General features: G+C 36.4%; 1 protein-coding gene across 5 annotated transcripts in view; it reads right to left on the bottom strand.

Moving 5' to 3' along the window:
• The window catches only part of LOC107092104 (stAR-related lipid transfer protein 13-like), an 80,077-nt gene that overhangs the window by 871 nt on the left and 52,365 nt on the right, over positions 1-26,841 (bottom strand). For 4 of the 5 annotated variants that reach the window (XM_015386392.1, XM_015386393.1, XM_015386395.1 and 1 more), the window contains 12 exons: positions 13,137-13,208; positions 12,118-12,199; positions 7,289-7,352; positions 5,249-6,612; positions 4,997-5,167; positions 4,584-4,743; positions 3,225-3,423; positions 2,908-3,121; positions 2,425-2,539; positions 2,098-2,319; positions 393-610; positions 109-285 (listed from right to left, as the gene is read on the bottom strand). In XM_015386392.1, coding sequence (XP_015241878.1) covers positions 109-285; positions 393-610; positions 2,098-2,319; positions 2,425-2,539; positions 2,908-3,121; positions 3,225-3,423; positions 4,584-4,743; positions 4,997-5,167; positions 5,249-6,612; positions 7,289-7,352; positions 12,118-12,199; positions 13,137-13,208 — 3,058 coding nt within the window. Of the gene's footprint in view, positions 1-108; positions 286-392; positions 611-2,097; positions 2,320-2,424; positions 2,540-2,907; positions 3,122-3,224; positions 3,424-4,583; positions 4,744-4,996; positions 5,168-5,248; positions 6,613-7,288; positions 7,353-12,117; positions 12,200-13,136; positions 13,209-16,771; positions 16,944-26,841 lie in introns of those variants that run through there. The other variant, XM_015386397.1, reaches the window with a different exon arrangement.

Raw genomic sequence — 26,841 nt, 5'->3', positions numbered from 1 at the left:
GAAAACCATAGTATTAATAAAAACATGCATGTTAGAGAGAGAAAAAAAAAAAACAAGTACAGCTTATGCTTTAAAATCCTCAAAATCCTATGTGAGATTCAGAATTACTTTAAGTCCACTCTGCAGATATGAGTTAGCCGTGACTTTCCAGAGCCGCAGGGTTCCAGAAGGTAGTTTGACTCTAGGATCATAGCTCGAACTCCTCCTATTAGAGAGCAGTCGTCATGCTCTATGGATACAGAAACCAATGAACAAGCTCCCTTTGGCAAGTCTGTCCTCCAAGACCTTTGCAGAAAATAGAAAACAGAGTAGGAGCAGAAAAAAGGTATTAAAGTCTCTTTAAATAAAATATCGTGTTTTTTTTTTTTCTTTTTCTTTTTAGTTTTACAAACCTGAGAACTACAAAGTCCCTGCTGGGATGAGGGGGCATACGGCTGAGGACATACTGAAACACCTCTGTTTGTTTATCAAGAGTCTCACACACTTTCCACTGAATCAGGTCCATGTCCCACATGTGGCGTTCCCTCAGTACGCGGTTTAACACCACCGATGGTGGTGCTTCCACTTCCACAGACACTCTCCAACGTCTTAAAGGGTTTCCATCCCCCACCTAAAAAAAAAGAGCAATTAACACATTAACTTAAAATTGTTCTGGAGATTTTGTTAAGGCAACCACTGCATTTGGAGTGTCTAAATTTCCATCTTGCCACTTCATAACCATATTTTATTGGAGCACAATGGAATTGTATCTCTTACAACTTCAATTTTATACCCATAAACAAACAATTTTATATTATTAATAAAATATTATCAGATTATTTTCTTGACATATTTCCAAATATTATATAACTTAATCGACTTGTATCATTCAGAAATAGCATTATTTACACACAGCAAAAACAATATCGAAAAAAAGAAAAAAAAAAAATCTTAAATTAAGTGTATTTACCCTTAACTTGAGTAGGTAAATACGATGATTTGTGAATGGAATTATTATTTCTACTCTTAAAATAAGATAAATAGATAATATGCACTTGAAATAAGACTATGCAATAGTTGTTTTCTGATTTCACATGTAAATGTATAGTTATTTCGAGAAAAAATGACCTTTTTAGATTTCAAGTTTTTGCAGTGCATTTGTTTGGTTTTGATCCCATGTATATCAGTTGGTTCTAATTTGGTATAATTTTGGTATGACCAGGGATGATCAAACCGAAATAAGTCTAAGAAGACTTATAGTAGAATAAAGTAATCGTAGAATTTTCAAGTGATCGGTCACTTTCAGCTGATTATTTTGAAGGCCACTGATTTTAAGCACTGGTCATCAAGTTGTTGATTCATTTTTTTTTTTCTGAGCGGACATGCATTTTTTTATCTGAACTTGGTCCATGTTTGTTTTGGTCAGAGTGCCCAAAATAGGGGGACAAATCACCTGGACAACAGAGGTAAGGGGAGACAGTGTGGCAGAGCTGAGAATGTCACTGCTGGTCCTTGTCTACGCTGTGGGTATGATGGTGAAACGGTCCTTCTAAAGCTACATTAAAGCTTTTTTTTATTTCATTAAGTCACCCACAAACCTCTTAAAAAAGCATTCCCATGTCATCCTTTGTTAAAATTATTTCTCTGTCTTCCATTTTTATTTAAAAAAAAAAAGCTAATCTCTGGGGCCTCATACACGAAAACAATGGTCCATTTATAATACTTTCTCATCTCCTTTCATTTTAATTCCTAATAATACAATATCAATATGCTGTGCATGATGCAGCAGTAGAAGAATTTATGGATTTGATGCTGTGATCGTGATCAGCTCGCAAATTCCTAACACATCTAACTAATCCTAGCATGTCTACCTCTAAGCAACATTGGGCTGCACATATTTGTTCAAGAAAATTGTATTCACAGATTTTCATGCAGTTGGCCAAGAAAATTAGTTTCAAATGTTCCCCCGTTGGGTATGAAACACCCCAAAGCAGACAGGTTTCATTTTGGATCCAGAAAAGTGGAATATGAAACTACAGAGGCAGGGAAAGCAGAAGGAGCAAACTGAACAGTGACCCAAGTTAAGTCCAAAGATAGAAAAAAAATAAGAGCACCAACCTTTTTGTAGTATAGCTCAGTGTTATCAGAACTATTGCATGAGACCCAGTATTTGGACTTTTCTCTGGCCTCTTTAAGGAAATGTTGAAGTCTCCGGTCCAAATGTGTTTGATAGATCCCATCACCCTCATCCATCCGTCTGCAAAGCTCATCGATCGTCGGGGCATGCAAGTCAGCCTCCACATAGGAATTGCGCGACTGAGTAACCATTTCATGCGGGACCTGATAGGTAAACCAAATAATAGGTGAGACTAGATGCAGATAAATATAAGTTAAGGTGTTGATTCTAGGCATAAAATGCCTGCAATTTTCAATTACTGGTTCTACCTCAAAGAGCCGATTGCACTCCATGATCATATGAGCAAGGCCCTGTGCTGCAGCTAAGTTTTCATTCAGGTCCTTCTGGTCCGGTCTGCCTGTGGCATACCTTTTCTGCATGGCCCTAGAGATGACGGAGAGAGAAAAGATGTTCAGGACTGCAAAGTTTTCAAAACAGCTTCCCAAATAAATAAAGTGTAGACCCCTTTTCCACCCTATTGGAAAACCCTTGATTTGTTTATACACAGCACAAAATCTCAATACTGCCAGCATAAAAAGAGTAATAACTCTAGTAAATGCGTACCAAGAGAGTAATCTAAAGCAGCCTGAAGGGATAAGTAAAATCTGTTGTGCACTTCATGCCAAACTGTATACAGTCATAGTAAACATGAGATGACAGAATGTAGGAAAACTGTAAATGATATAGTTTTTTCGTGGTAGAGAAGGTCAAATCACAAATAGGATATAATGCAATAATGGCAGAGAAATTACTTTGGTGATAGATTGTCCTTCTTCATAATATTGAGGTGAAACAGGGAAGGTGCTAGACACACTGCAATGTTCATGGGTGTCATCTGGTTTTCCTCCACGGAGGAAGTGACGTCACTGAGAAAACAGAGGAGCGTTTGCAGCACCTCTCGGTTTTCATCCGGCATCAACATTATGGCTGCTTGGGCAGCTTGCAACCTTTGGTCCTTTGGTACATCTACACATAAAAAAACACAATATTTTATATTTCTGTTGATCTAATTTAACAGTGTGGAATGAAAGATAAAACAATGGTTTCCAACAGAGACAGTTATGCTTACACTGGTATATGTGAAGGAAAGTCTCCCCTAGTTTACTGGTGAGCAAGGGTTCAGGTAGATCCCTGAAGAACTGCTTCACCATGTCAGCCACATCATAGGCAGACTGGTCCTCATAGTTTACATTATCTGGAGAACTTTCATTCATCTGTCTTAAAGCATGAATTCGGGACTTCACCCCAGATTTTCGAAACAGACCCACCTGGAAGACAGAGAGGGAGATCATTTAGCAAAGAGGCAGAGGGCAGTAGCAGGCATATCATTTCCCCCCAGCATCATGTAAAAGTACAGCTCAAATCAATGGAATATCACAAAAACGTTTATTCAATTTAGCACTTTAACAAATAAGAAAATCATATAAGATTCACTAAAAACATAATACTAATTTTTAAGCTGAAAAGAACCCAAACTTTGCTTACTCAGAGAATTAAATAGCAACATAAGACAACTGTAACAAATAGATCAGAACATAAAGGTTAGGGTCATATTAAGGTAATAATCTAAGCCAGCAAAAATGTTAATGCTAAAGAGATTTTAAGGAGTTCTGTATCCAGACATATTAATAAAAATCTGATTGGGAGAAAAAATTATGGAGGAACCACCTGCATATGTAACAAAGATGACTGGGACCTTGAGTGGATTGTAAAACAAATCCTCTTCATGGTTTGATGGAGATCCACCAATAGTGGAGTGAAACTGTAATGCTACGCCAGCCAACAATAGATGTGTCCTGGACACAAGTTACAACTGTGACCTTTAATGTGGTAGGCAACTTCTGCAGCAGAGATAAAAGAAGCATCCTAAGAGGGAAAAAAAGTACCGGATTTTCCTAAATCCTCATTTGAAATAAAACTACATTTCTCAGTTCGGTATCTACGTTCAGTATCCGTATTTCAGTCCAGTTTGAAATTTTCCTCAGTAAGTAAGAACTTCTGAGATACATGCATGTCATCTGCAAAGTATGTCTTATAAACTCCTAACTTAATGCAGTCGTACACCAGAACAATTCTTTTAGATATGTATCCCCCTAACATGCCATTGATGCTTCCTGTTGTGGAGATGCTAATGATATATATATATTTTTGGTATCACTATGCATGACTGGCTAGCAAATTTTCCAAAAACTAATAAAAAAATCTATATACTACAGTCAAGAAAAAGAAAATGGGGGCTCAGAGCTAACACGGCAGATGAGCTGGAGAGACCTTCACTTCTTTACTACCACAGTCTCCTGCACTCCACCCTGCGCTGATGCAAATGATCACCATTCAAGTTCAATCGCAAAATATTTTACAGTACATGGACATACTGCTCAGTAATTGTTACACTACATAAAGAATGTAGATTTGTGAGGCGACTCACCTGGTCAAGACACTGACTTCGCAGGTATTTCAATGCCTGCTGTAGGCCAAGTGGCAAGGGCTGCCCAGAGCGCTGCACGTTCACTATGAGTGGTACTCCAAACACATTCTTGTCTTTATAGTCCGGTACCTTCATTCTCTTCATAAATTTTGGCACAGACCTACAAATATTAAAATTTATTATTAATGAATAGTAATTTATAGTAAATAATAGAGTACACGCAAAACAGAAAGTTATTTAAAAAGAAATAGTAATAAAAGAAGGGGACGGCAAATATTCAAACCACCAAACTTCTTTAGACAAACAAGTACATGTTTGGAATATTTTGAGAAAATAGAGGGTTAACTCTTTCCATCTGATTAAAATGATGTCAAGCATTACCATTGTCATTGTATCCTTTAAGTCACACTTACCATGTCCAGCCATGCTTGTTTGGCATGGAATATTTTTCCATGATTGCTGTAAGACGAAGAAGAGAAAACTTCTGCAACAAACTCAGCTGGCCTGCTGACTGGTTTGTAATCTGTAGTGATGTCATTGAGTGACTTATGCGATTGGATATCTGAAAGCTTGGCCATCGTAACCTAATGAGAAAAAAAGTGCGTTGGTTTCATAAAAAGTGAAGCTGGATGTTTGTATTATTAAGTGATCAAGTTCAATCTTACCTGTTTGGCCTGGTTAGTGAAGCACCGACTCCAGAATCCCTCCTTTCCCTGAACCTTGTAGATTCTGTCTCAGTTAGAGAAACTTTATCTCTGTCTCCATCCCCAGGAGTAGTCTGGCTTTCTGCAATTGAGTTTTCCTCAAAGTCCAACGTGATCTGACTTGAAGACTGTAGCTGTACCGTATCTTCCTTTTCACCATCCACCTGCACTGCCCCGTCTCCTCCAGGTAGTACATTTTTTGACCAGTGGTCCACTATCTGCTGCAGACCATTTACATGTAGCAGTATATCATCCAGGTGAGGAAAGAGGTCTTCTTTCTCCAGGTCTATTAGGTCTCCTGTACTGGCGTACAGGTGTGACCCAGGAACGTTGTCATAGACACTTATTCGGCTACCTCTGGAGCAGCCCTGCTTGACAGGCCTGGATTCCTGTCTGCATGGAATTAGCGTGGAGTCCAAGTGCATACTTCCTGTGTGCCAGTTAATGGATGCTCCATTAGTTGGGGACAGGCTCTCTATGGATAGTGCTTTAGGAAATGTCCCTGGCTTATGGTCTTTAGGAATGTGGACCACTAGATCTTCATAGGAGCAGAATTCATTTCTACGGTTTTGTTCTGCAACTTTGTTCATTTGGTTTCCTGAGAAAATATCTAAGTCTTCCAAATACATGCCACTGCGCTTTTGGTCAGCTCGGTGAGGCTTTCGTTCTTTTAAACTGGGTGTGCTGACAGTGCTGCCACTGGAATGACTACTACCCTCACTAGCAGACTGGGGTGGCAAATCTCTGCCAGAAACAAATTCGGGAGCTCCGCTATCTCCATTTATGATTTCGACACAATTAAGTGTCTTCAGCGCCTGAGCCTCCTGCTGCAGGACAGGGGAACTGATGACCAATGTCTTCCGACCCCTTACTACAGAACCTCTGGATCTCAGTGTCTCCATGCGCTTCAAGAAGTCTTTGGCACGAATGCGGCTGGTCCTTCCTTGTTTATCAGGCAAAGAGTCATAGTGGGTAAACTTTTTGGGGATGTGAGGCATTGTGAGAGAAGTAGAATCTGGCATTGCTGCAGAATCTGAGCAGGTGCGGGTAGAGGAGTCAGAGTCTTCTGTGCTAAGGCCCCTTTGACCACTCCCCCCGCTGCTTTCACTGTGCAGTGATGAGATCTCAGGCTCACTTAGATCTGTAAGAACACTCTCCCTACTGGTAGTATTGTGCAGAGGTAAGCCGTCCTTGGAGGTTTGCCCTTCCCCGTGCTTTCTAAGCAGACAGTCAATGTCCTGTAATCTGGACCAACGCCTGCTACTCCTCTCAAAGGTCCATTTGTCACTAATAGCAAAGAGGTCTTCTTCATCTGAGTCTTCGATCTGGCAACACAAACATAATATCTAATTATACATCATATATTGTATTTTAAAGAAAATTGAACCAAGAAACCATCTGCTTATTCATCAGATAGATATATCAGATAGATATTCTGATTATATTCAGTCTGAATGACTCAAGACTGCTAACAGTCAGTCATGATTTAATTCAGCAAAACTAAGCAAAGTGAGGATAAAGCAAGAACACCACTCTTCCATGTGGAAATTGTAGCTTACATTGAAAACACAATCATTATAAGTTAAGATTACTTAAAATGTTTTATTTTCAATATATAGTAGGATTTTACATTGATAATGCAAAATCCTATCATAAATATATATTCACAAACCAATTCACACCCTGATGATGAACAGCTACTAAACCTTGGCCACAGATGCCAGACAGAAGTGAGGCTGCCATAGAATTTGCATCACCGTGGAGTGGAGCTCAGACAAGCAACCCATTGATTACAGGACAGACTCCCACCTCCTGAGCAACTGTTGCTTCTGATCACACTGATCATAGTATAAATATTATTTCATAATGGAAAAAGCATTAAAAAAAATTTAATGTATAAAAACACTGATTAAATTCTGTTTTTCTTCAGCACCTGTTACAGTAATTTTAAACAAAAAAAGTAAAACAATATTGTATTAAAAATTCAGAAGTAGCACTCACCTTCTTCTTTGGAAGATTGACATCGAGCTTCATAGAAGCACACTTGTTGAGAGTGTTAAGCCGCCTGAAAGAAAAGAATAAAACTCAACTGAACAAACAAAGAAATCTAAAAATAGCTTTTGAATGACCTTACCAGAAATAGATTGCCCTTCATTTCTGGGAGCTATTTAAATATTAATTTGATCAGCCTCTGCTGAAGATGCCCAGCCAGACCCCATAGGGAAACACATTTGGACAATATAATGTTTTTACTCTAATAAGCATCAGTAATTGACATTGATTTGGTTTACTTTCTGTTGAGATAATGGTGACTTAAAGGGCTGTGTGATGTATTTTATGATTAAAAAGATAAAAAAGCTTAAACCACAGTCTGACTCACTCACTCAAAGATATCATTAGTAAATGTGGTTTTTAATACCTTGAGCCATCCTGTGCACTATTTGCACCTTGGTTGCACAACGAAACTGTATTTTTTTGTTTAGCAAAAATCTGTCCCATGAAAAAAAAAACTAAAAAAACGTGCATTTCATAAATCCCCAGAACATGCTTTCTTTGTTAAGTTTAGTGTAGACCTTGATAGGATGACAAATATAATGTGCCTCTGGAGCCTTTGTTAAATAACCTAATTTGCTACAACTGGAAGCTTTAATGAATTTATTTGGGTGTTTTTATTTGATATCAGCAAAAAGCCGACAGTTATTGTTAAGCTCCAAATGAGAATGTGTTCTGGTCAAACAAAGTCACGGGGCTCAGTCTGACCACAGCACCTTTTTAACAAGTTTGTTGTATCCTCTACAAGTTTTGTAGCACACTTCAAGAAGAATATCCAATGAGTTTATCTCAACAATTACAATTTTCTTGCTTCTCTTCCATAAATAATAGATTTGAGCAGTGGGGATTTCTCATTCAATACTAAGGAAGCTAAACCTATCCTGGACATTTTGTAATATTATTGGTAAAATATGCATTCTCAAACTTCATAAATTAAACTGCATTAAATATGCACTAAAATGCATCTGATTGATTGAGGATGTCATGCATCTTGAAGCTGGCTACTGGATGCTGATTGGCAAACATACTTTTATATATTTATATATTCACCCTTTGTACTGTAGTAATGCATTTTATTGAGGGTTGTGGCGGCCTAATCAGCATAGAGCTGAGGTTCTGAGTTCAAGCCCCTCTCCCAGAGACTGCCACTCTGGTTCCCTGAGCAAAAACCCATAACCCCACACTCTTCCCCAGGCGCTGCACGATGGCAGCCCTCTGCTCCCCAGGTTTGAATGCAGAGAGTTAATTTCCTTGCTCTCTACTTGTGAATGTGTAATAACAATAAAAGCTGGGAAAAAGAAAAAAAAAATGATTTAATTAACACCTTTGAGCCTCCCCCGTTGCAGAGAGCAGCAGCCGCCACTGGTTTGAAGAGTGCATAACTAATAGCTGCAAAGGCTTTAGCTTTTCCCATCTATGCTCTAGATCTCTGAAGCGCCTTTAGAGTTAAGACATGCTTGTTGACTGCTACTCTAATTAATGCTTCCCTTGCATAGTCTTCAAGTTATGGTAGACAGCCATATCTTTTTAGTTATTTATTGGCACACTTGGCTAAAGGATCTAGCAGTGCCATTTAAGATATACAACACTTCTAATTTTTTTTTTTTTTTTTTTTTTTTTTTTTTTGTGTGTTTTTTTTCTAAATTGCTTTAAACTTCTCCCTAACTATTTACCCCTTTGGTTGCTCTTCACAAGAAACTTCTACTGTTATATCAAATTAAATCCAGATAAAATGCAACAAGGTTTTTGGCTGTGATGAGTGCTTTCAGATATATATCTACTTTTGAAATATACCAGAAATCTTATCACAAAATAAATGTATAGATTTATCACAAACATTGGAAAAGAAACTTCTGACTTATTGCAGAAAAGGAAAGGAATTGGTGGAAAGATGATCAGAGTTGACTGCTCCAGATTCTTTTTCAGGCACGCTGTGATGGAGGCTTTAGATTAGAGTGGTTATTAAAACAAAATGCTGCCATCATTGTTACTAAAAACAGCTGTAAACAGAAGTAAAGAGAGGATTTCCAAGCAGGGGGCACATTTATTCCACACGCCTAAACAGCTTTATATGTGGCCACTAAAATAAGAGGGCACTTAGTTGGAGATCAGAGGCTGCACTAGCATCTTCAATCAAAGGCATGGATGGTATGCAGCGTGGCATTTATTTTTGCCCCGGCTGTTTGGTGGCATCAATGACTAAAGGACTATTCATACGTTACCATAACAATGCAGGAAAGTCATGGGCAAAATTACACTGAGGTGGAACTGTTTCTAATTGTCTCCTATTCATCATGTGGCTAGTTTGGAATTTAGATGAGTTGCTTTAGGGTTCTTTAGAGTCCCATTATATTGAGCAGTGCGAGGCACCACTAATGCCTCGCCTACTTCTCTCTTTGGATTGTTTTCATAGCTACTGTAGTTGCTGAACTGCTGTTTTCATTTTAGCCCCGAAATGAATTACATGGGCACTCAAAGCAACGTGGAGTCCGGATTTTACCATATGATTCAATATTCTTCATAAAGAGTACATCAAGTCAAGCAAAAAAATATAAACCACAAAAATTATTTTCCTGTCTTTATAAAAAGAGATAATTCTTTTTTATACCATGTAACAAACAACTCAATTTCATCATAATCATAAAGACATGTATATGCTGCTACTAAATCTTATCATGTTCAGTTAGCATATTTCTTAGCTATATCAGTTTTTAATTAAAACATAAATTTAAGTAATAGTTGTTGGACCAAAATAAGAGTGTTAAAAATTTTGCAAACAGTTTAAGTTAACACTGCTGGAAAGCCACAATCAGGCTCAAAATCTGAGCGTAATAATGGAGTCAGACTTAACCTTCAAAGGCATAAAAATACCCTAACAAAGTTGACATTCAATCAGCCCAAGAACATTTTCAGGATTAAAGACTAATGTCTCAGCAGATGTTGAAAACCCCATTCTTGCATGTATCTATAGTAGAATTGATGACTCTAATCAATCAGACAGCTGCTGCTCGCATCTTCAACTAAGTGGAGATCATCACCTAAGTTTTAAAGTCCTTATCCCCCCATCTCAGAGAACAGACTTTAAAATACTTCTGTTATGCCTTAAATCACTGAATGAACTTGCCTTGCCTTAAAATAAACTCACCTTGCCTTTAACTTTTCCATTTTATAATTTCAGAATTTAGTAAAAGAAAATAAAGCCAAAATGAAGTATTTTTTTTTATACAACACCATATGTGGCAAAATTACTGGAGCCCTAAAATATTAACCAATAAAATACAGGTAAATTACACACTTTTTAAACTATAGGTATATTGTCCTTGAAAAATTTAGTTAAGTTTTGTAATGTTAAACTTGCCTTGCTTTAGGTTTAACATGAAATAGTTTATCTTGCAACAGTCACTTATCTCAGTCACTGATTACTTGACTGGCCCACAATGGCCTTGCCACTATGTTCAAAGAGGTGCGCACTTGAAATGTTGCATAAAAGAGTGGAATTATGGAGTCATTCACTCTTTATAAAAGTTTAGTGTTCTGTCCTACTATTAAACCTTCTGAGTACACTTATGCTAGGGGGTCCCTCCACTGGCTCCCTGTAGTTCAGGAAATAGACTTTAAAATCCTTCTTTTAATCACTGAATGGATCAGCGCCTCAATACATAATAATACATACATCAACCTCCAAGGCCACTAAGATCTTCTAGTTCAACCCAACTCTGTACACCCAGAACTAGAACCAAACATGGAGAAGCAGCATTTGGTTCCTATGCTCCACCTATCAGGAAAACAAATTTCCAGAACTGTAAAAGTGCTGAAATGCTGAATTGACTAGTATGTTCAGAACTGCCTTTGACTGATTAATTTAAACTGTTAACTGAGGTATTATTAGCTTATGGTTGTGATCCAACTGTTTTATTTTCTTCTCTAGCTGCTTTTTATTTGCTTTTATTCTGCTTTTTTGTTTTAAAAATGTTTTTGCTTTTATTCTGCTTTTATTATTCTTTTATTTTATTATCTAATTTATGTAAAGCACTTTGAATTGCCCATGTATTGAATTGTGCTATACAAATAAAATTGCCTTGCCTTCCTCTAAGTTTAACATGAAACAGTAGGAATATACGGAAAAGCACAAAACTCTCCCTGTGATGCAGGGTGGAGAATCTGTTATTCTATGGGTCTGTTTCTCTTTGAAAGGGTATAAGAATGCTGTTAGATTATATGGCAGCTTGATTTCTTTAAAATACCAGGAAATAAAAAAATAAAGCGGATTGACTCTAAATAAACAGATTTTTTTTCTTGGAAGTTTTTGAGAGGATAAAAAAGAATAAAACTGTCCCTCCTTCATGACCGTTTCACTGAGCTGAATAAATCCTGTAGAAAACCAGTTGGATGTTCTGAATAAAAAAAAATTGAATAACACAACATAGCCCTAAACAGGAAAATCTAGATAATTTGTAAAAAGTGGAGAGATGTCTCTCTCTTTGCTTCAACCTTGTAAAATGTTAAGACATTTTCCATGTTTGGTAATGGGGAGCTGTGCGACAAAAAAGAGGCTGGGGTAGCAATGATGGAAAATACTGAATAATTATCCTGAAGTAAGATTTAAATGTTAATTTTAATGCTTTTACACTTAAGATGTATTTAGTTTAACATTAATACAAATCTTCACAAAGAGAGCTAATAAATATGAGCAGCTCTGAATTAATTCCCATATAAAAACCACAAGTAGAAGTTCTTCCATTGGTTCTCATTTTATTTCAGCTCCCACTTTCACTTACTTGCACAGAGTTTCCACCAGATCTTTGTCCAGAAAGTCATGATCTCTTTTCACAGGCGTGATGTCAATTGGAAACTGTGAATCTGAAGAAAAAAAGGAAAACAAAGTGGGGAATATTGTTGAAATTCCATTCTCTAAAATTCCTGTGGAACAAAGAATGCATTAAGAAAAATTTCTACAAACTAAATTTGTGCATAGAAATAGCCTCATTCAAGTGCTGTCACTTGTGCAGGCGCTTGTTACATAACTTAAGAGACTGAATGTATCATTTCACCAAATCATGGGAAGTTAGCCTCATGGAAAACAGAAGCTGCAATGAGCTGGGCTCAACACGGCTTAGCCTGTTCTCGAGGGCAGGAATTTAAATATATTAAAGGCTTTAAGATGTGAAAAATATAAATAATGGATTTATTTATTAATATGGTTTTAAACACATAATATCAGCTTGGAGCAGTTTGCGCTTTGACATGATTATCCATTCCCTCTTTGGAAGTTTTCCTATTTTTTTTTTTAAGCTGTCAAGAAAAATAAAATAGCACCAAGGCACATCAAAAGTCTGGCCTCAACACAGAGATATGTGGGAGTAAAGCCCCTTAAAGCTCTGATAAAACCATTTTCTTCCCATGACTTCAGGCGTCAAGCACTGCAGACATGTTTGTAAAGTAATCGTTGGATCTTGGAGATTAAACTTTTAAAAGGATCCAATGTTCTGTTTGTTTTGTGGTGTCTACAGATGTGTCTGGCGCTCTAGCTTGAAATCGTCCCGCAAGCGGCAAATGAATGCTCTATGCAGTGACATAGATAGCGTTGGTAAAAGAGCTGATGACACTGTGCACACCGATTCACTTCAAAATGTAACTTTCAAATTATTTTATTTCACAACAGATTTAAAATGAAAACCGCAGTAGTTGGCAAACTGGGTTATTCCTGTGCTAGTTGATTAATCTCTCGCTTTCAACAAGCAATTCTCCTTCCTGTGATGATGAATTTGTGTAGGAGTTCAGTGAGTGCTTTCATTACCTTCAAAGAGCTGTGCGTACTGGGGAAATCCTGCTGCCCGCAGCCAGTCACACGCCTCCTTTGCTTCGATTTCTGCGAGGCAAGAACAGGGATGAAAAGTGAAAACAAACCACATTGAGAGGGAGAGATGTTTCTTAATTTAAACAAAACTGCCAAAGCATTAATTAAAAAAAAGAAAATCATTTGGCACCTTTTCCATACAGACGTCACTGTTTTTATCTAAAGGTGCCAAATTACATATTTCTTGTGAGGATCAAATAGAGTCTGAAAATGCAATTTAAGAAAATAAAGTACAATCTATTTAAAGAGGTATTTCTGAAAACACTGTGGTTACATATATAGCTCTTAAAAAGGAGGACAAGACCCTAAATGAATAGGAAAAAATCTTTTAAGGTCTTTTTGATTCAGCATTTTAATAAATAGTTTAAGGATTTATTTAGAAGATAAATAGGCTTATGTTTTATGTCATATCTATACCATAGGTCAGCAGTAACCACTGATTATAAAAGGGAGTTCTTTTAATAATTTACAAAATAGAAATGACAAAAATGCTTGCCGCGGCATGGTAAATCTGTGAGATTATCTTCGTCACTGTTGAATGAATAAACTTAAGTGAAAAGTCCGATTTTACAAAAAAGGGTAATAGAATAGCACATTCCCCCCCTCCAAAAACAACAAAGATTAACAAATGTTATCTAGATCATAAACCCCCTCTGCTGACCTCTAGAGTGAGCTTTCACCCTGCTTTACAGCAAACGATGGCCTAAGAAGGAAACAGACTGTTGGCACCTTTGCATTAATGCTAATAGTGTTGGTGACTATTTACCGCCTACATGAGACCCGACACATCAGTGTTACATAACAACTGCAACCTAAGAAAGAGAAACTATTAAACAATAAGGTTGACTATTTGAAAAAAAAAAAAAGTTGCTTTAAAAACAAGAGAATGCTTAATACCTAATCTATATTATTCAGTATCAGGCATTGTTTCATTCTAAAAACAGGATTGTACTGTTTGGATCAACAACAACACTAGTGTAGGGCTTTTTTCCCCCTGAATATAATTCATTAAGGAGGGGGCTTGATTTCAATCCATTTATCAAACATTTAAGTGTTTTTACAGACCACAACAAATACTGTCTGTACAGGGTGATATAAAGCAATGTTATAATAAACACCAGAAGGCAAAAGCTACAGCAATAATATCTGGTGATGATTCTTATCAGAACCAAGTCACAAAGCTACCAACAATATTCCATTCAAATAATTTTTTTCTTTGCACAAATGCTTTTCATGAAATGAAGGATCTCTGAATTGTTGACAAATGCACAAACACTGCATTCAAGTTTGTTATCAGCTGACAAACACATCCAAAGCCTCATCTCCAAACACACAGGAGCTGCAATAAACACCACAATCATTTGTTGCACAGTCTCACATCATTAAAGGAAACTATATAAAAGGTCAATACATAGGTTTCAGACTCACCTGCGCTGCTTTGCTTCGATATCATCAAAAAATAAAAGAGCACTATCTTTGGTCTGCAGACTGAGTAACAACTGAATAAATATTAACAGCCGTCTGTGTCCTTGGATGTCTGCTGTTTACCCCTGAACTGGGAGATAAGTCCACATGTGTTTGCTGCCAGGAGACACTCTGCTGTGTCCCCACCTGCGTCAGCACAAGCTAAAGGCTTTGTGTTCTTCTAGACCTCCCTCCCAGGTGAATAATATTAGCTCTTTATTATTCAACTGCAATGCATAGTGAGAGCGTTTTCAGGCTCTCCTGTGTCCTAGGACCTAAGGTTGGACCACTGAGAAACAGTAACACAATCTGGGAATCCCTCTGGTTTGCATTCTGTAACCTAATAGTGAGACATTCTGTCCTCTCATCCTCTCTCTAAGGAAATCTCTCTAGATAAAAGCCTGGGGAGGGCATCGTGCCAAAGAATGAGAAGTTGTGTTTGCTCTTCACAACCTAAAGCTTTAAAGCTGTCTATTGTATAGAATTACTATTTTACAAAGAAATAAAACCTACTTTGGCTGCAACACAATGGAAAAAAATGTCAAAAGCTGCTTGTGGCTGAAGCAAAAGAGGGCAAAGAGTGACGCGTTCCTATGCAATTGAGCTTATGAAACATTCGCTGTAAAGAACACGTTATATAACTCAACACGTAAATATGGCGTGTGTCAGCTCTTGGTCAAAATTCCCACTTGAGGATTTACACCCTTATATCATCCTATACCTAGATATTTTTTTCTTTTCTATTTCTTGTAAAAAAATATATATATATATATATGTTTTTTATGTTTATTCAAAGAGCAAGAGAAAAATTGTCAAAAATAGCTTAAATCTATTTAATTGAAATCTTGTATTAAATGCCCGGTGCCCATATAGTGCCACAGACACAATAAGAGCGACAGAGCTGAGGTTCTGCGTCCTATCCCACTCTAGCCTTAACTTATTATATGCTTTTGTTTTAGTTCTGCCCATTGACTCTTGTTACAACAACAACAACAACAACAACAAAAATAATAAAAAGACCATCTTATGAGATCAAAATAACGCTATTCACCCTCTGCTCTTGCTCATGGATATTATTTGTATTTTAGTGTCACAGAACAATCATTTTTGTACTATTGTAAGAGGTGTTGGATGTAGGAGTTTGCCCTGAAGTCAAAGGGTTGTCGGTTCGTGCCCCAGCTCCGCCTTTCAGTTTTTTTTGTGCCCTTCAGCAAGACACTTCACCTGCATTGCCTACTGATGGGGATCAGAGGGCCCGATGGCGCCAGTGTACGGCAGCCTCGCTTCTGTTGCATCAGCTCCAGGGTAGCTGTGGCTACCATGTAGTTTGCCACCATCAGTGTGTGGGTGTGCATGAATGGGTGAATGATTGAATGTAGCCTAAAATGCTTTGATAAAGTCTCCTGACTTGAAAACTTACTATATAAGTACAGGCCATTTACCATTTACCAAGTATTAAGAATTCTTAACATGACTGGTTATTAATGCACAAACATTTCCAAAGTGCGGACTTTGTATCTACTCCGGATCAATACCCAGGTGACTCAGTTTTTCTACTTAAAGGTCATTCTGTCAAAAGTCAACAAACCCATTTCTGCTCAAACTTGAAAAGGATTTAGTACAATGTGTTTTAATTGTGTATTATTATCTGAAAAAATTATATCACACTTTATTTCCATTGATTATGATAATTATGTCTCATTCTAGCAAGTCTGCTGTTATAAAAGATTATATAAATAAGGACAAAAATAAAGTAAAATAACTTACAATATGCAGAAATTAGAAAAGTACGTATACTTATTGTAGATGGCTCCATTTCCAGCTTAAACTACAAAAGTAGATAATATAAAGGGGGGAGGAAATCAGCGCCCAACACAAAAACCAACCCTTTAATGGTGTTAGAGCTGAGAAGTTTTAAAGCTGTGATTATCGAGTCCCACTTACATTAACTTTATTTTTTAATAATGAAAAACAAATAAGGTACAATCAGCTTTTAAACACATTCTTTTCAAAAAACGAAAAAACAATACAAGATTACACCCATCACTCGAAAGCCTTTAAATCAGCTGACACACTACTTTCCTTTTAGTGAAAAATAGCTGCGTACTCACGGGATATTTTCATCATACAGCCAGAGCAGCTCATACATCCGTCAAGACTTAAGAGTGTCTCTCAGCCTGTCAGAGCATCTTCATTCCCACGCTGAGCCGCATTCCTGTTCACTGTCTGAATACAGCTGGCAGTTTGAAGTCAAATCCAGAGCTCCCAGCTCTTTCCCTTCCTCTTTTTGTCTTCCCCCGAACCATGTGCCTGTCCCGACAGTGACTCTATCCTTTAACCAACCCACTTTTCTGTGGCAGGCTCCCACTCACTCAGCCCCCTCTTCATATACTGCTCCTTGTGCCAAACCCTCTTACCCAGCTCTGCCCACAACAACTCCTTCATACACAAGTCAGCACATTTTTGGCCAAGTTTTAAGCAGTAGCCAAAAGATTGCTTCTTAATAGTTTTGGACTAAAGTCTCTTTTTGTTTTAATATATTCTTAAAGAATTCACAACAAGTTAATAAATATGGATTATGCAAGAAAAAGGCTAGCTCTCATAATCCTTACAAATTTACTGCAACAACGTGGTCGAAAACTTGATGTGGAAAATGTTTCCCTTAAATAAACACAAATAAAGTGTAGCACCAGATGTTGTTCCAAGGGGTCAATGGAATGGAAAAAACGTAGACAACTGAAGTTGGGGAAAACCATGACATAAAGCGCCAGCAATCAGAAGCAGTGAATCATGCTGAAGCACTCAGCTCTCCAGGCTGCGCTCTACCAGGGTGATAAATTCCTACTTCAGCCTCTTTGTCTGTATAAAAGTCAGCAAAGGAGACAAATAGTGGCCAATGTCTTTAATTCATGAGATCACAAAGAAAATAATACATATATATATATATATATATATATATATATATATATATATATATATNTATATATATATATATATATATATATATATATATATATATATAAAGTTGTACTATTTTTACTATTTTCTTATTATTTCTATACCACTTCATTTGTTTATTCCATGTTATGTATTTTCACATGCAAGTATTTATGCTTGTTTATGCGTAGCATGCTCCTCACTAAAGCAAATTCCTCATACCTTTAAAAAACTACCTACTAATAAAGATTTTTCTGATTCTAAGGGGGGGACATTTTGAGCAAGTCATAGACCTGTATGAGATTCTCAAAGTATAATTATCCTGATTTACAATAATATGCTGATAAAGTGGTTCAGTATTTACCAACACATTTCACAACCAAATGTAATACAGTCTATTGCTTTAAAAATTAAAAGCATGTTTCTTTTATTTGTTTTTTAGACTTGCTGAAATAATCAAAGACATCATTAACAACTACTGTAGTAAGATTTTTGATTTAGGCATTATTGCTCCAATTCCACAGTGATACGACACAGGAGGATGAAAAATAGCTGATTTCTTCTTTCTTGTAGAAAAACATTTTTTTACCCTTTCTGTGACCCCTCTAACCATGCATAGCAATATGTAGGGGAGGGAAAACACTTACTCTGCAAAATATACAACTGAAGAAAACTGCAAGCACTCAAGACATTTTTTCAACAGTAATTTAAAAATACAAAACCTTTGTAAAAAATGAAAAAAGCAAAATGCATTTTAAAACTTATATTTATATATTTTCTTACAATTGTGATATAATTGCTTCTCTAAGTGGGTTGCTCTGTCAGCTAAAGGCATGCTTTAGAGTCTCTATACTCCAGTTAAGGATTCATCAATTACTAATTTAGCTGATTATTGTTTCAATAATCTATTAATGATAATTAATCCGATTAAACGTTTCAGCCCTAGTTTTGTGGTACTTTAAATTATTGGGGTTCCCCATTATTTGCTCATATGATTAGTCCAATCATGTGAGCAGTTTGGCCAGATTTTCCAAAAACAAAAACGATGACATACATAGGTAATCCATTTAATCCTAGTAATAATAATAAATATTAAAAAGCCTGATAGATGCAATTAGCAGTTGTCAGACTTTTAAAGAAGAAACAACATGCTATAAAATGGGAGGCTAAGAAAAATGCATAAGCTTTCTTTCACCATACTGTATTACCACAAAATGAATCATCTAGTCAAAAAAAGCTGTAAATTATTCGTTAGAACACCTGGCAAAAAAAAACAAAAAAAAACCAGAAGCAACAGACACTACTATAGATGTCGTCATACTTGGAGAGACTGTCAGGGCAGCCATTCTTTTCCTTTATGGAGGTAATTGTATACAGACACCCACTCACAGTGAGCAGTCAACTTCGACTAGACAGACTGCCAGGGGAAACACACAGACCCCTCTTCTAAGTCTGCCCAAAAACCACAACATCTGATGTTTCATGCCCAAAATAGTCCAACATTCCATCTGTCTCTGAGTTAGCAATTCCTCACATGTGAGCAAACGAGAAGCTTAAATTATAATCAGCAATACCTAAAAGACAAATGGGATGGCTGATAAATACCAAACATTTGTATCCAAGGGGCGAAGCAGATCTGTTTTTTATAGTTCAGAGATATCTGGGAGACATACTGAGACATGAAAATTATGTTATGACGAGTTTGAACTTGAAGGGATTTCTGTAGTAGCGGAAGAATTTAATCTCTGGAATACATATTTCCAATCAACTTTTTATCACTGAAGTATGTTTAAATCTATTAATAACCAAACAATTTCCTTTCCCTCACAATTTGAGGGAAAATTGCCATGTTAGTTCAGTCAATTTAGATATTTAAGATAGAAATCAGCATGTGAAGAAGATGCAGGCAAAAGAAATTATCTTCTCTGCTACTCTAAAATGAAACTATAATTCCATGACTTGGAGGCACAATATTGGCAGAGTACCTTACACCATATGCATCATTTTAACTGTCCCAACCTGTCAAGGTTATTGCTTTTTTCCCCCCCGCAAAGAAATGTCACTAGTAAAAAAACATCATCTCATCTTTCCAAAAGCTCTAGATGCATGTTTTTTTTTTATGGAAAATACTGTTAATGTTATGGTATGATATGATGATATATGATGGATAGATTAATGGATGGATGGTTGATGGAATTTTATTACTAATTAACACAAATAAATTCCCACTGCTCTCTGGAAAAAGGGCACATCCTTCTGTCCATCTGCTGTCGGTTGAATATTGCTTTTATTTTCAATGGAAGCATCCGGCAATTCACAGAAACAAGTGGGGGAAGGAGCACACTATGTTGTTCTTTTTACTCTTGCAGAAATATATTTTCAAATCAAAAGTACAAAAGTACAAAAGTATAGATAGGATATCCAATTCTATGCAATGACATTTCACATATGACCATATGTATTTCGCTACAAAATACAGTCACATATTCACAGCATCCAATTCCAAGTCAACAAGCATAAAATCTAAAATCTAAAGCTATTTCTGCAACAGCTAAAGTTTATGAACTAAACCACTAAATGAGTAGCTAATTTATTCTATAAACTCAACAAAGACTCATTCCAGTTCCTTTTGATCTATTGTAGAAAAACACTGTTTAAACATTACTTGGCATATAAAGACAATTTAAATAGTCTCAAAGGGGCTCTATTTCATGTACATAGTAAATGAAAGCAAATAGTTATTGTTTTATTATGTCGTATATTGTTTTATAGAGTAAAAAAACATATTTCCATAAAAGGTCTGTACAGTCATCAGTTAAAGACCACATTCTTTTAGGGATATTGCTTTAAAAGTGTCCCATGAATTGCTAAAAATAATGGTGTCTATTCACAGGGTGGATTAATAGAGCAGTACCCCCGGTTATTCACCTAATATGGTGGGAATAAAACCTTTCTATTATTTGTTGTAGGTCTTAATTAACTGTGCTCTACGTGTTCCTCAGACTCCAATATCCTCTACACAGTATTCTACAATGACACGAAAAAACAGTAGGCGCCACAGCCAAATAACACCACCCCTACTGTCAGGAGTTCTCTTGTCATCTATAAACAGACAAGCTGGAGAATTAATAAGCAAGAGTAAACTCTTAGATATTGTCTGTCATCATAGGTGAGTAACAACACTGTGCTTTTGTTGATGTGACTTTATTGTGGATGCTGGACTTGCATTTGAGCTTGCAGGTTTCATAGGCCAAGTAATTACAGAGAGGGAATGTTGAATCACCCAGGGACCTTGAGTCCCCTCATTTGATCCTGTGGAGTGCTTCAGGGTCCTGTTATCCAGTAGTCAACATGGGATGTAGGTTTTAAATGGTCACCTCTAGCTTGGGTTGCTAAGAAACCGGAGCAAAATGTTCTAAAATACAAATAAGCCAGCAAATCTATGAACCTGTTTGTTAGTGGGCTTTACACTGACCTCAGGAGACATCCTTTCAGCGAATCACAAATCTCCAGCAAAGAGTGTATGGAATATACAACCACACCTCCAGGAGGTCATACATTAAAGTGCGAACAGTGAAATCCCAGGAAAATAGCCGTTCTTGAATAGACATGGGTGAGTATGTGATTGTGTAACCTTCAGCTAGAATAAACCTGTTCCACAGTAGCACCATCTTTTTCCCAAAATTTGAAACAAAAATCAATAACAGTCTAAAAAAAAAACATGAGAAAAGTTCTGACTGCAAATAGTCAACCAGGATTTGAAATTAGACAAACAAATTGCACCTTAAGTTTAGTCTGGCTGTCATCATCTGGTAATGTCAACCATTGTTTTAACCATTGTGACCTAGAGAAGGCATTTTATAGTTTTATCAGTTCCAGAATCTGTTAGCTGTTAACCTTCTCTATGTCAGTGTCCCTCTGTCAACTCTAATGTGTTTAAAATGCAGCAGCTTGCCTTTAACTAACAATCCTATATAAAAAGACATTACCCTATTTTATTTTGACAAGATGCTGCTTCCTGTCTGTTTAATCTTTATCTTGTATTTATTTTTAAAGCTTTTACTCCCTTTTAAAGTTTTTAAAGCAGATTTATAAAGCTTTTCTATTCACACCACATCACTAAGGCTGGAAAGTCAACCTACCCCTGCTTCTATGGTAAACAACGGGCTGGCCAAGCTTCTCTTTGTGCCCACACCTCAACCAAGTACAATTAGTTTATTTCAATTCATAGCTCTGATTTCTTTTTCTTTCCAGGAAGTTTTTATAATTAAAAATATGTTGACACTTCTGGTTTTATCTAGCTTGTTTTTTTTTAACCTGTTTTAAGCTGTTTGATTTTATTGTTCTTAGTGTTTTTGACATAGATTATTTTTTTGAAGCATTTAAGTCAAGATTGTTAAGGATGAGGAAATGGCTAGTACTCTATAAAAAAGCAGGAAATTATATTAATTTTACTTGTGTTTAGTATAAAAAAAACATTGAATCGGATTAATCATGATTAATCGACTATTGAAATAATTGTCAATTAATTAACTAATTGATTAATCATTAATTGGAGGATAGAGAGTCTAAATCATGCCTTTAGCTGACAGGGTGACCCACTTAGAGCAGTAATTATATCAAGATTGTCAAAAAAATATGAAAAACATTTTGAATTTAAAAAAAAAAAAACGTTTCCGTCCGTCAATATGCTCTATCCAGAACTCCTGTAGTGGAAAACCTTTAGTTTCATCTGGTTTGATTTTGTGAAAAGTCTTCCTCAAAGAACCTTTGGCTATCTGATTATTAATTGATTAATCAAAAAAATGATCGACAGATTAATCGATTAGCAAAATAATTGTTAGTTGCAGCCCTATTTGTGTTAAAATTGTGTTATACCCTTATACTGCTCTGGATATGTCATTCAAGGATTACACATGAGTCTTTGAAATATTCCACCTATCAAAATTGTCATGTGTGTTTACATTTTTTGTCCTCTGCAGGGAGTCGGATCACAGTACAGCATGATAAAGACTTTTGATGGGTCCACTGGTGAAAGATCAACCTTTCGTTTCACAACAGAAACACACACATCCCAAACGCCCCCCCCAGTCCCCCCAACCCCACCCCGCCACACACACACATACATCGCCAGAGCTTATTGATTCTGAGAGCAAATAATTATAAGGGCTAAAGCACTGTTGTTGACCATTGCAAAAGCCTGCTTGGTCAAAAGTCATCTGGGCTGTTTTCATCATGAGATCCTGTATTGAATTTAAACAAGGGCAGCCCAGCTGTGGTAACACTCTCCTCATCTCTGAAGGACACCCAGAGAGGGGGGGGTTCTTTCATCTTTAGGGGAAAACAAACAATCAATTTGCTTTTTCTGTGCTGCTTTCTTTCTTTTATCTCTCAGTCACCTCTAGTAATATTGTCTCTGATTTTGGCAGCATAGATTTCTAACTATGCACAATAACAACATTAATAAGATACAGTTTTTTTTCTGTTTAAAGGTGGTCACCTTGGGCTGATTCATTTATATTACAGACTCTTCTCCAAGAACTCAATGAGAATAAAGCTTGAAAGGGGATTTACTGTTAGTAGCGTGTAAGGGAAGGATGGAGGGTTATGGGAAATTACTCCAAAGCATCTTTAAAGGAAATAACAATGTGTTTTGACTTACTGGGCAACATTCCAGTAGAGTTTCCCATCATACATCAGCCTTTCAGTGACGGATTAACAAATTGTTCCTGACCTAAACAGTAAGATGATACTTCATTGGGTCTGATTGGCTGCTAAATACTTAAGTCAAATTCTAGGCCATAATGTTTGGGTTCTCTCCCGTCAAATAAGCCAAAGCTTAAAGTTTAGCCATAAGCTACAGTATCTGCTTAAACCTCATTACTGGGTCTCACATTCAACCAAATGAAAATTCATTCACAGACACATGTTGAAAACCCCCGGATTGCTGAAAAGACCAAAGGAGGTGTCAGCTGTACACACAGGTGTTCTTCCCCTTTAGTCACACTCCAGGAACCTTTGACACATGAAGTACATCAGACATTGAATGGAACACCCCCTTTTTAAAGGGCTTTTGAGGAACAACTCAGAACATAAGAAATCAATCAGCAGAGCTTCCAATGAAAAACATAATGTAGTAAAGTCTAAACACTTCTAGACATGGGACTCCAGGCTGATTCCCACACAAGTCAAAGGTTTCTAACAATCATCTTTACCAAATTTAAATAGGGTTTGCTTCCTTTGATGATAAAGATATCTTTGAATTTTACAAATTTGCCTCACATTTTGTTCATGTTTTTGGTTAGAAATGAATTCTGTAATATTGGAGAAGCAAACTTCCACTCAACTAAACAAGGAAACAAGCAAAAAAGCATTTAAAGAAAAAAAAAAAATATTCAGGAAGATTCTTTTTAAACAAAAATATAATAATTGTTTGTTTTTTTTGTTTAGTTTTTGTATATTATCTGTATACTTTGGATGTTGGGGCTAAATACAAATGAACAAAATACTTTTTAAGATTTATATTCCTCATGTAATTTTAAATCATGCACCCTTTACTTTCTGCATCATTATTTTTCACAAATACATGTTGGTCTACAACAATAACACTAACTTGAACAACGTGGTGGTGAAGTGAGGAAATTTGAAAAACAAAAAAGCTATGAAACTTTTTTGTAAGTTAATAGACATCTGCTGACCTTATGATCTAGATGGTAAGAGCGGAAGCAGACTTCAGGAAGTGAGTATTGAGTTCAGGCCTGAGACCAGAGTTTTCCTTGCTATGCTCCAAAAAAACGTATTTTTCTTTTCTTGTTTTTTTTTTTTTTCCCCTGTGGCTCTTATGTCAGAGCTGTTTCAATTGCCTTTTCAGCTCCCCTCTCCTCACCTGCCTCACAGCTAGTGTAAACTGTTTCTCATGTGGTCATGGAATTAAATGCATACCCCTAACATGCTGTTCTGTTCTGTTTGCATCCCAATTTAAAGTCCATAAACTTCCTCAATGTAAAACTCAGTAGGCCGCCTGCCTCACCATGTCGTGCTGTTTTCCCACTTATAATATACGGTTATATAATATAAGGTTACACAGTAATTCTTCCTTTCCTTTGATAACTTACGTAAACACTGTAATTTGGTTTTCCAGTCATGCCATATAACATGGCCAAAGGGGGACTATGAATTACTGACAAGCGTTTTAACTGGCTGACCTAAAATCATGACTCAAACACAGAAAAACATTGAGTGGAAATCTTATATTCCATACATTATGGCGCACACACAAATGAAACACTTCATGCTTAGAAGAGTATAAATATGAAGTATAATTTACTAATTACTTTTAATGTGAGACCACAGGGCTGTTAAGTGCCGATCAAAAATTAAAGAAATACATCCAAGAAAAACTCTCATATTGAGTTCAGTCCAGCAGGGTTTTATTAGGTCCTCCTTCCTCTCATTTGGAAGGCTTCCAAGAAGGGGGCGGTCTAAAGTGGAGTTTCCTCCTTCTCTAGGAATGGCCTCATTGGGTGCAGAGGGGTCCAACGTTAAAACAAGCGCATCAACCGTGAGAACCCCTTCTCAGGATGTCTACAATTAAGGCAAAGAACCATCAAAACAAATGCTGGTCCTAATTAGCAACATCAAAAGTGGGACTGCATCAGGAGCCTTGCAACACTCCTGCAACAAGCTTGCAACACAGAATGCATGAGAGGGTAAAGGTCAGCTGACTAAAACTGTGAACAAATGACATTTCTTCTTGAGATACACAGCCTCTCTTACGTAAATGTAGTCAGAATTAATAGTTTAACATAGAACTAATGGCTGTTTGAACCCCGAGACAGAGAAGTTAACTTCTCACCTCCATGTTTTTCATAGCATGTGATTGAATTTTCTACCACATGAGGGCAGCCAACAGTTGAACTTTAATATTAACTGGCTTGCTGTTGAATGATATGTGGTATTATTTGGCTCATAAGCTGTTTTTCAGTCCAAGATATATTTATTTGCACATGAAAAGGGAAGAAAAACAAGATAGAAACTTCTTACTGTACTCTAATCTTTGTTTTGAGCATACTGTATTGATAATCAGTTGGCCTAAATGAGTCACTGCCGCAGATACTGTATGTGTGAGATCTTTTATGTGTAAAATGCTGCACGTTTTTGAGTTAATGTGTGACTTTCCATTCCTGTTACACTGCAGCGAAGGCATTTTTGAAATATGCACTAAGTAAATGATTAGCTGTGAACATGTGGCAGCTGTCAGGACAAACAGCTCTATAGGTGGAATAGAAACTCAGCCTGAAACAAGTAAGCAGCACTCTGAATATGACATTTCAAGGGCTTAGCTAGGGGAAACCATGTTGCACCTGACTTTTTGATGATTCCTAAATCTTTACTCTTGCTTCATCGGTAGCATCTGCAATAACACAATATGTATATTTTATCTGTATCTGATCAGGTAAATAAGACAGTTTGCCAATGGAATAAGATGATTTCAGCTTTAAATAAGAAAAAAAACCTCCACTCTCTTATTTCATCTGCATAATATTAATATTAATATTATCTGATGGCAGATCATCTTATTAACCTAATTAAATAAAAAAAAAAACAAATGCACTTATTTTAAGAAAAAAAATACTTGTTTTTGAGATGGCAGCTCTCATTAAAAATCAAGTTAAAAATTAGCATAAAGGTTTTTTCTTTTTGTTAGTGTTTGTTTGCCAAACCCTGCACATGAATATTTATTTTGTTTGTTAAGGTGAAAAGTTACAGTAAAAGTTACAGTAAAAATAAATGCAGATTTCAACAGGATGTTGAATCCTGAAGCAACATTTTCAAAGAAACATTGTCTGAAAACCATCTTTGATCGAATTGTTCTGCTTTAATTCAATTTATCATTATAAGCAAACATGCTTCTCTCAAAGGCCAAAACCATAGAATTATTCTCCTATACTAGAATTTTACATTTAAGTTTAAAAAGGCTTTTCTCTGAAATATTTCAATGTTTAATAGGTCTTACCAACATTGTTTATATTCCAATACAAATTGTCAGTTAAAAACTGCATTTTCCTAAAGCACATTTCCAATAAAAACAGTGAAGACAAAATTTTTTTCATTGTTTTTTTAGTTAATTTTAAGTTTATGTTCTCGTCATTGAGATGTCAAAAAGGTTAACCATTCTTACTGCTTTTAATCAAATGCTTTTATCAATATAAATAATATATATATATATATATATATATATATA

Source organism: Cyprinodon variegatus, unplaced genomic scaffold, assembly GCF_000732505.1.
Source record: "Cyprinodon variegatus isolate N-32 unplaced genomic scaffold, C_variegatus-1.0 Scaffold367, whole genome shotgun sequence".
Lineage (NCBI taxonomy): Eukaryota > Metazoa > Chordata > Actinopteri > Cyprinodontiformes > Cyprinodontidae > Cyprinodon > Cyprinodon variegatus.
Note: the sequence above shows the minus strand (reverse complement) of the source record. Positions and strands in the feature narration are given on the sequence as shown.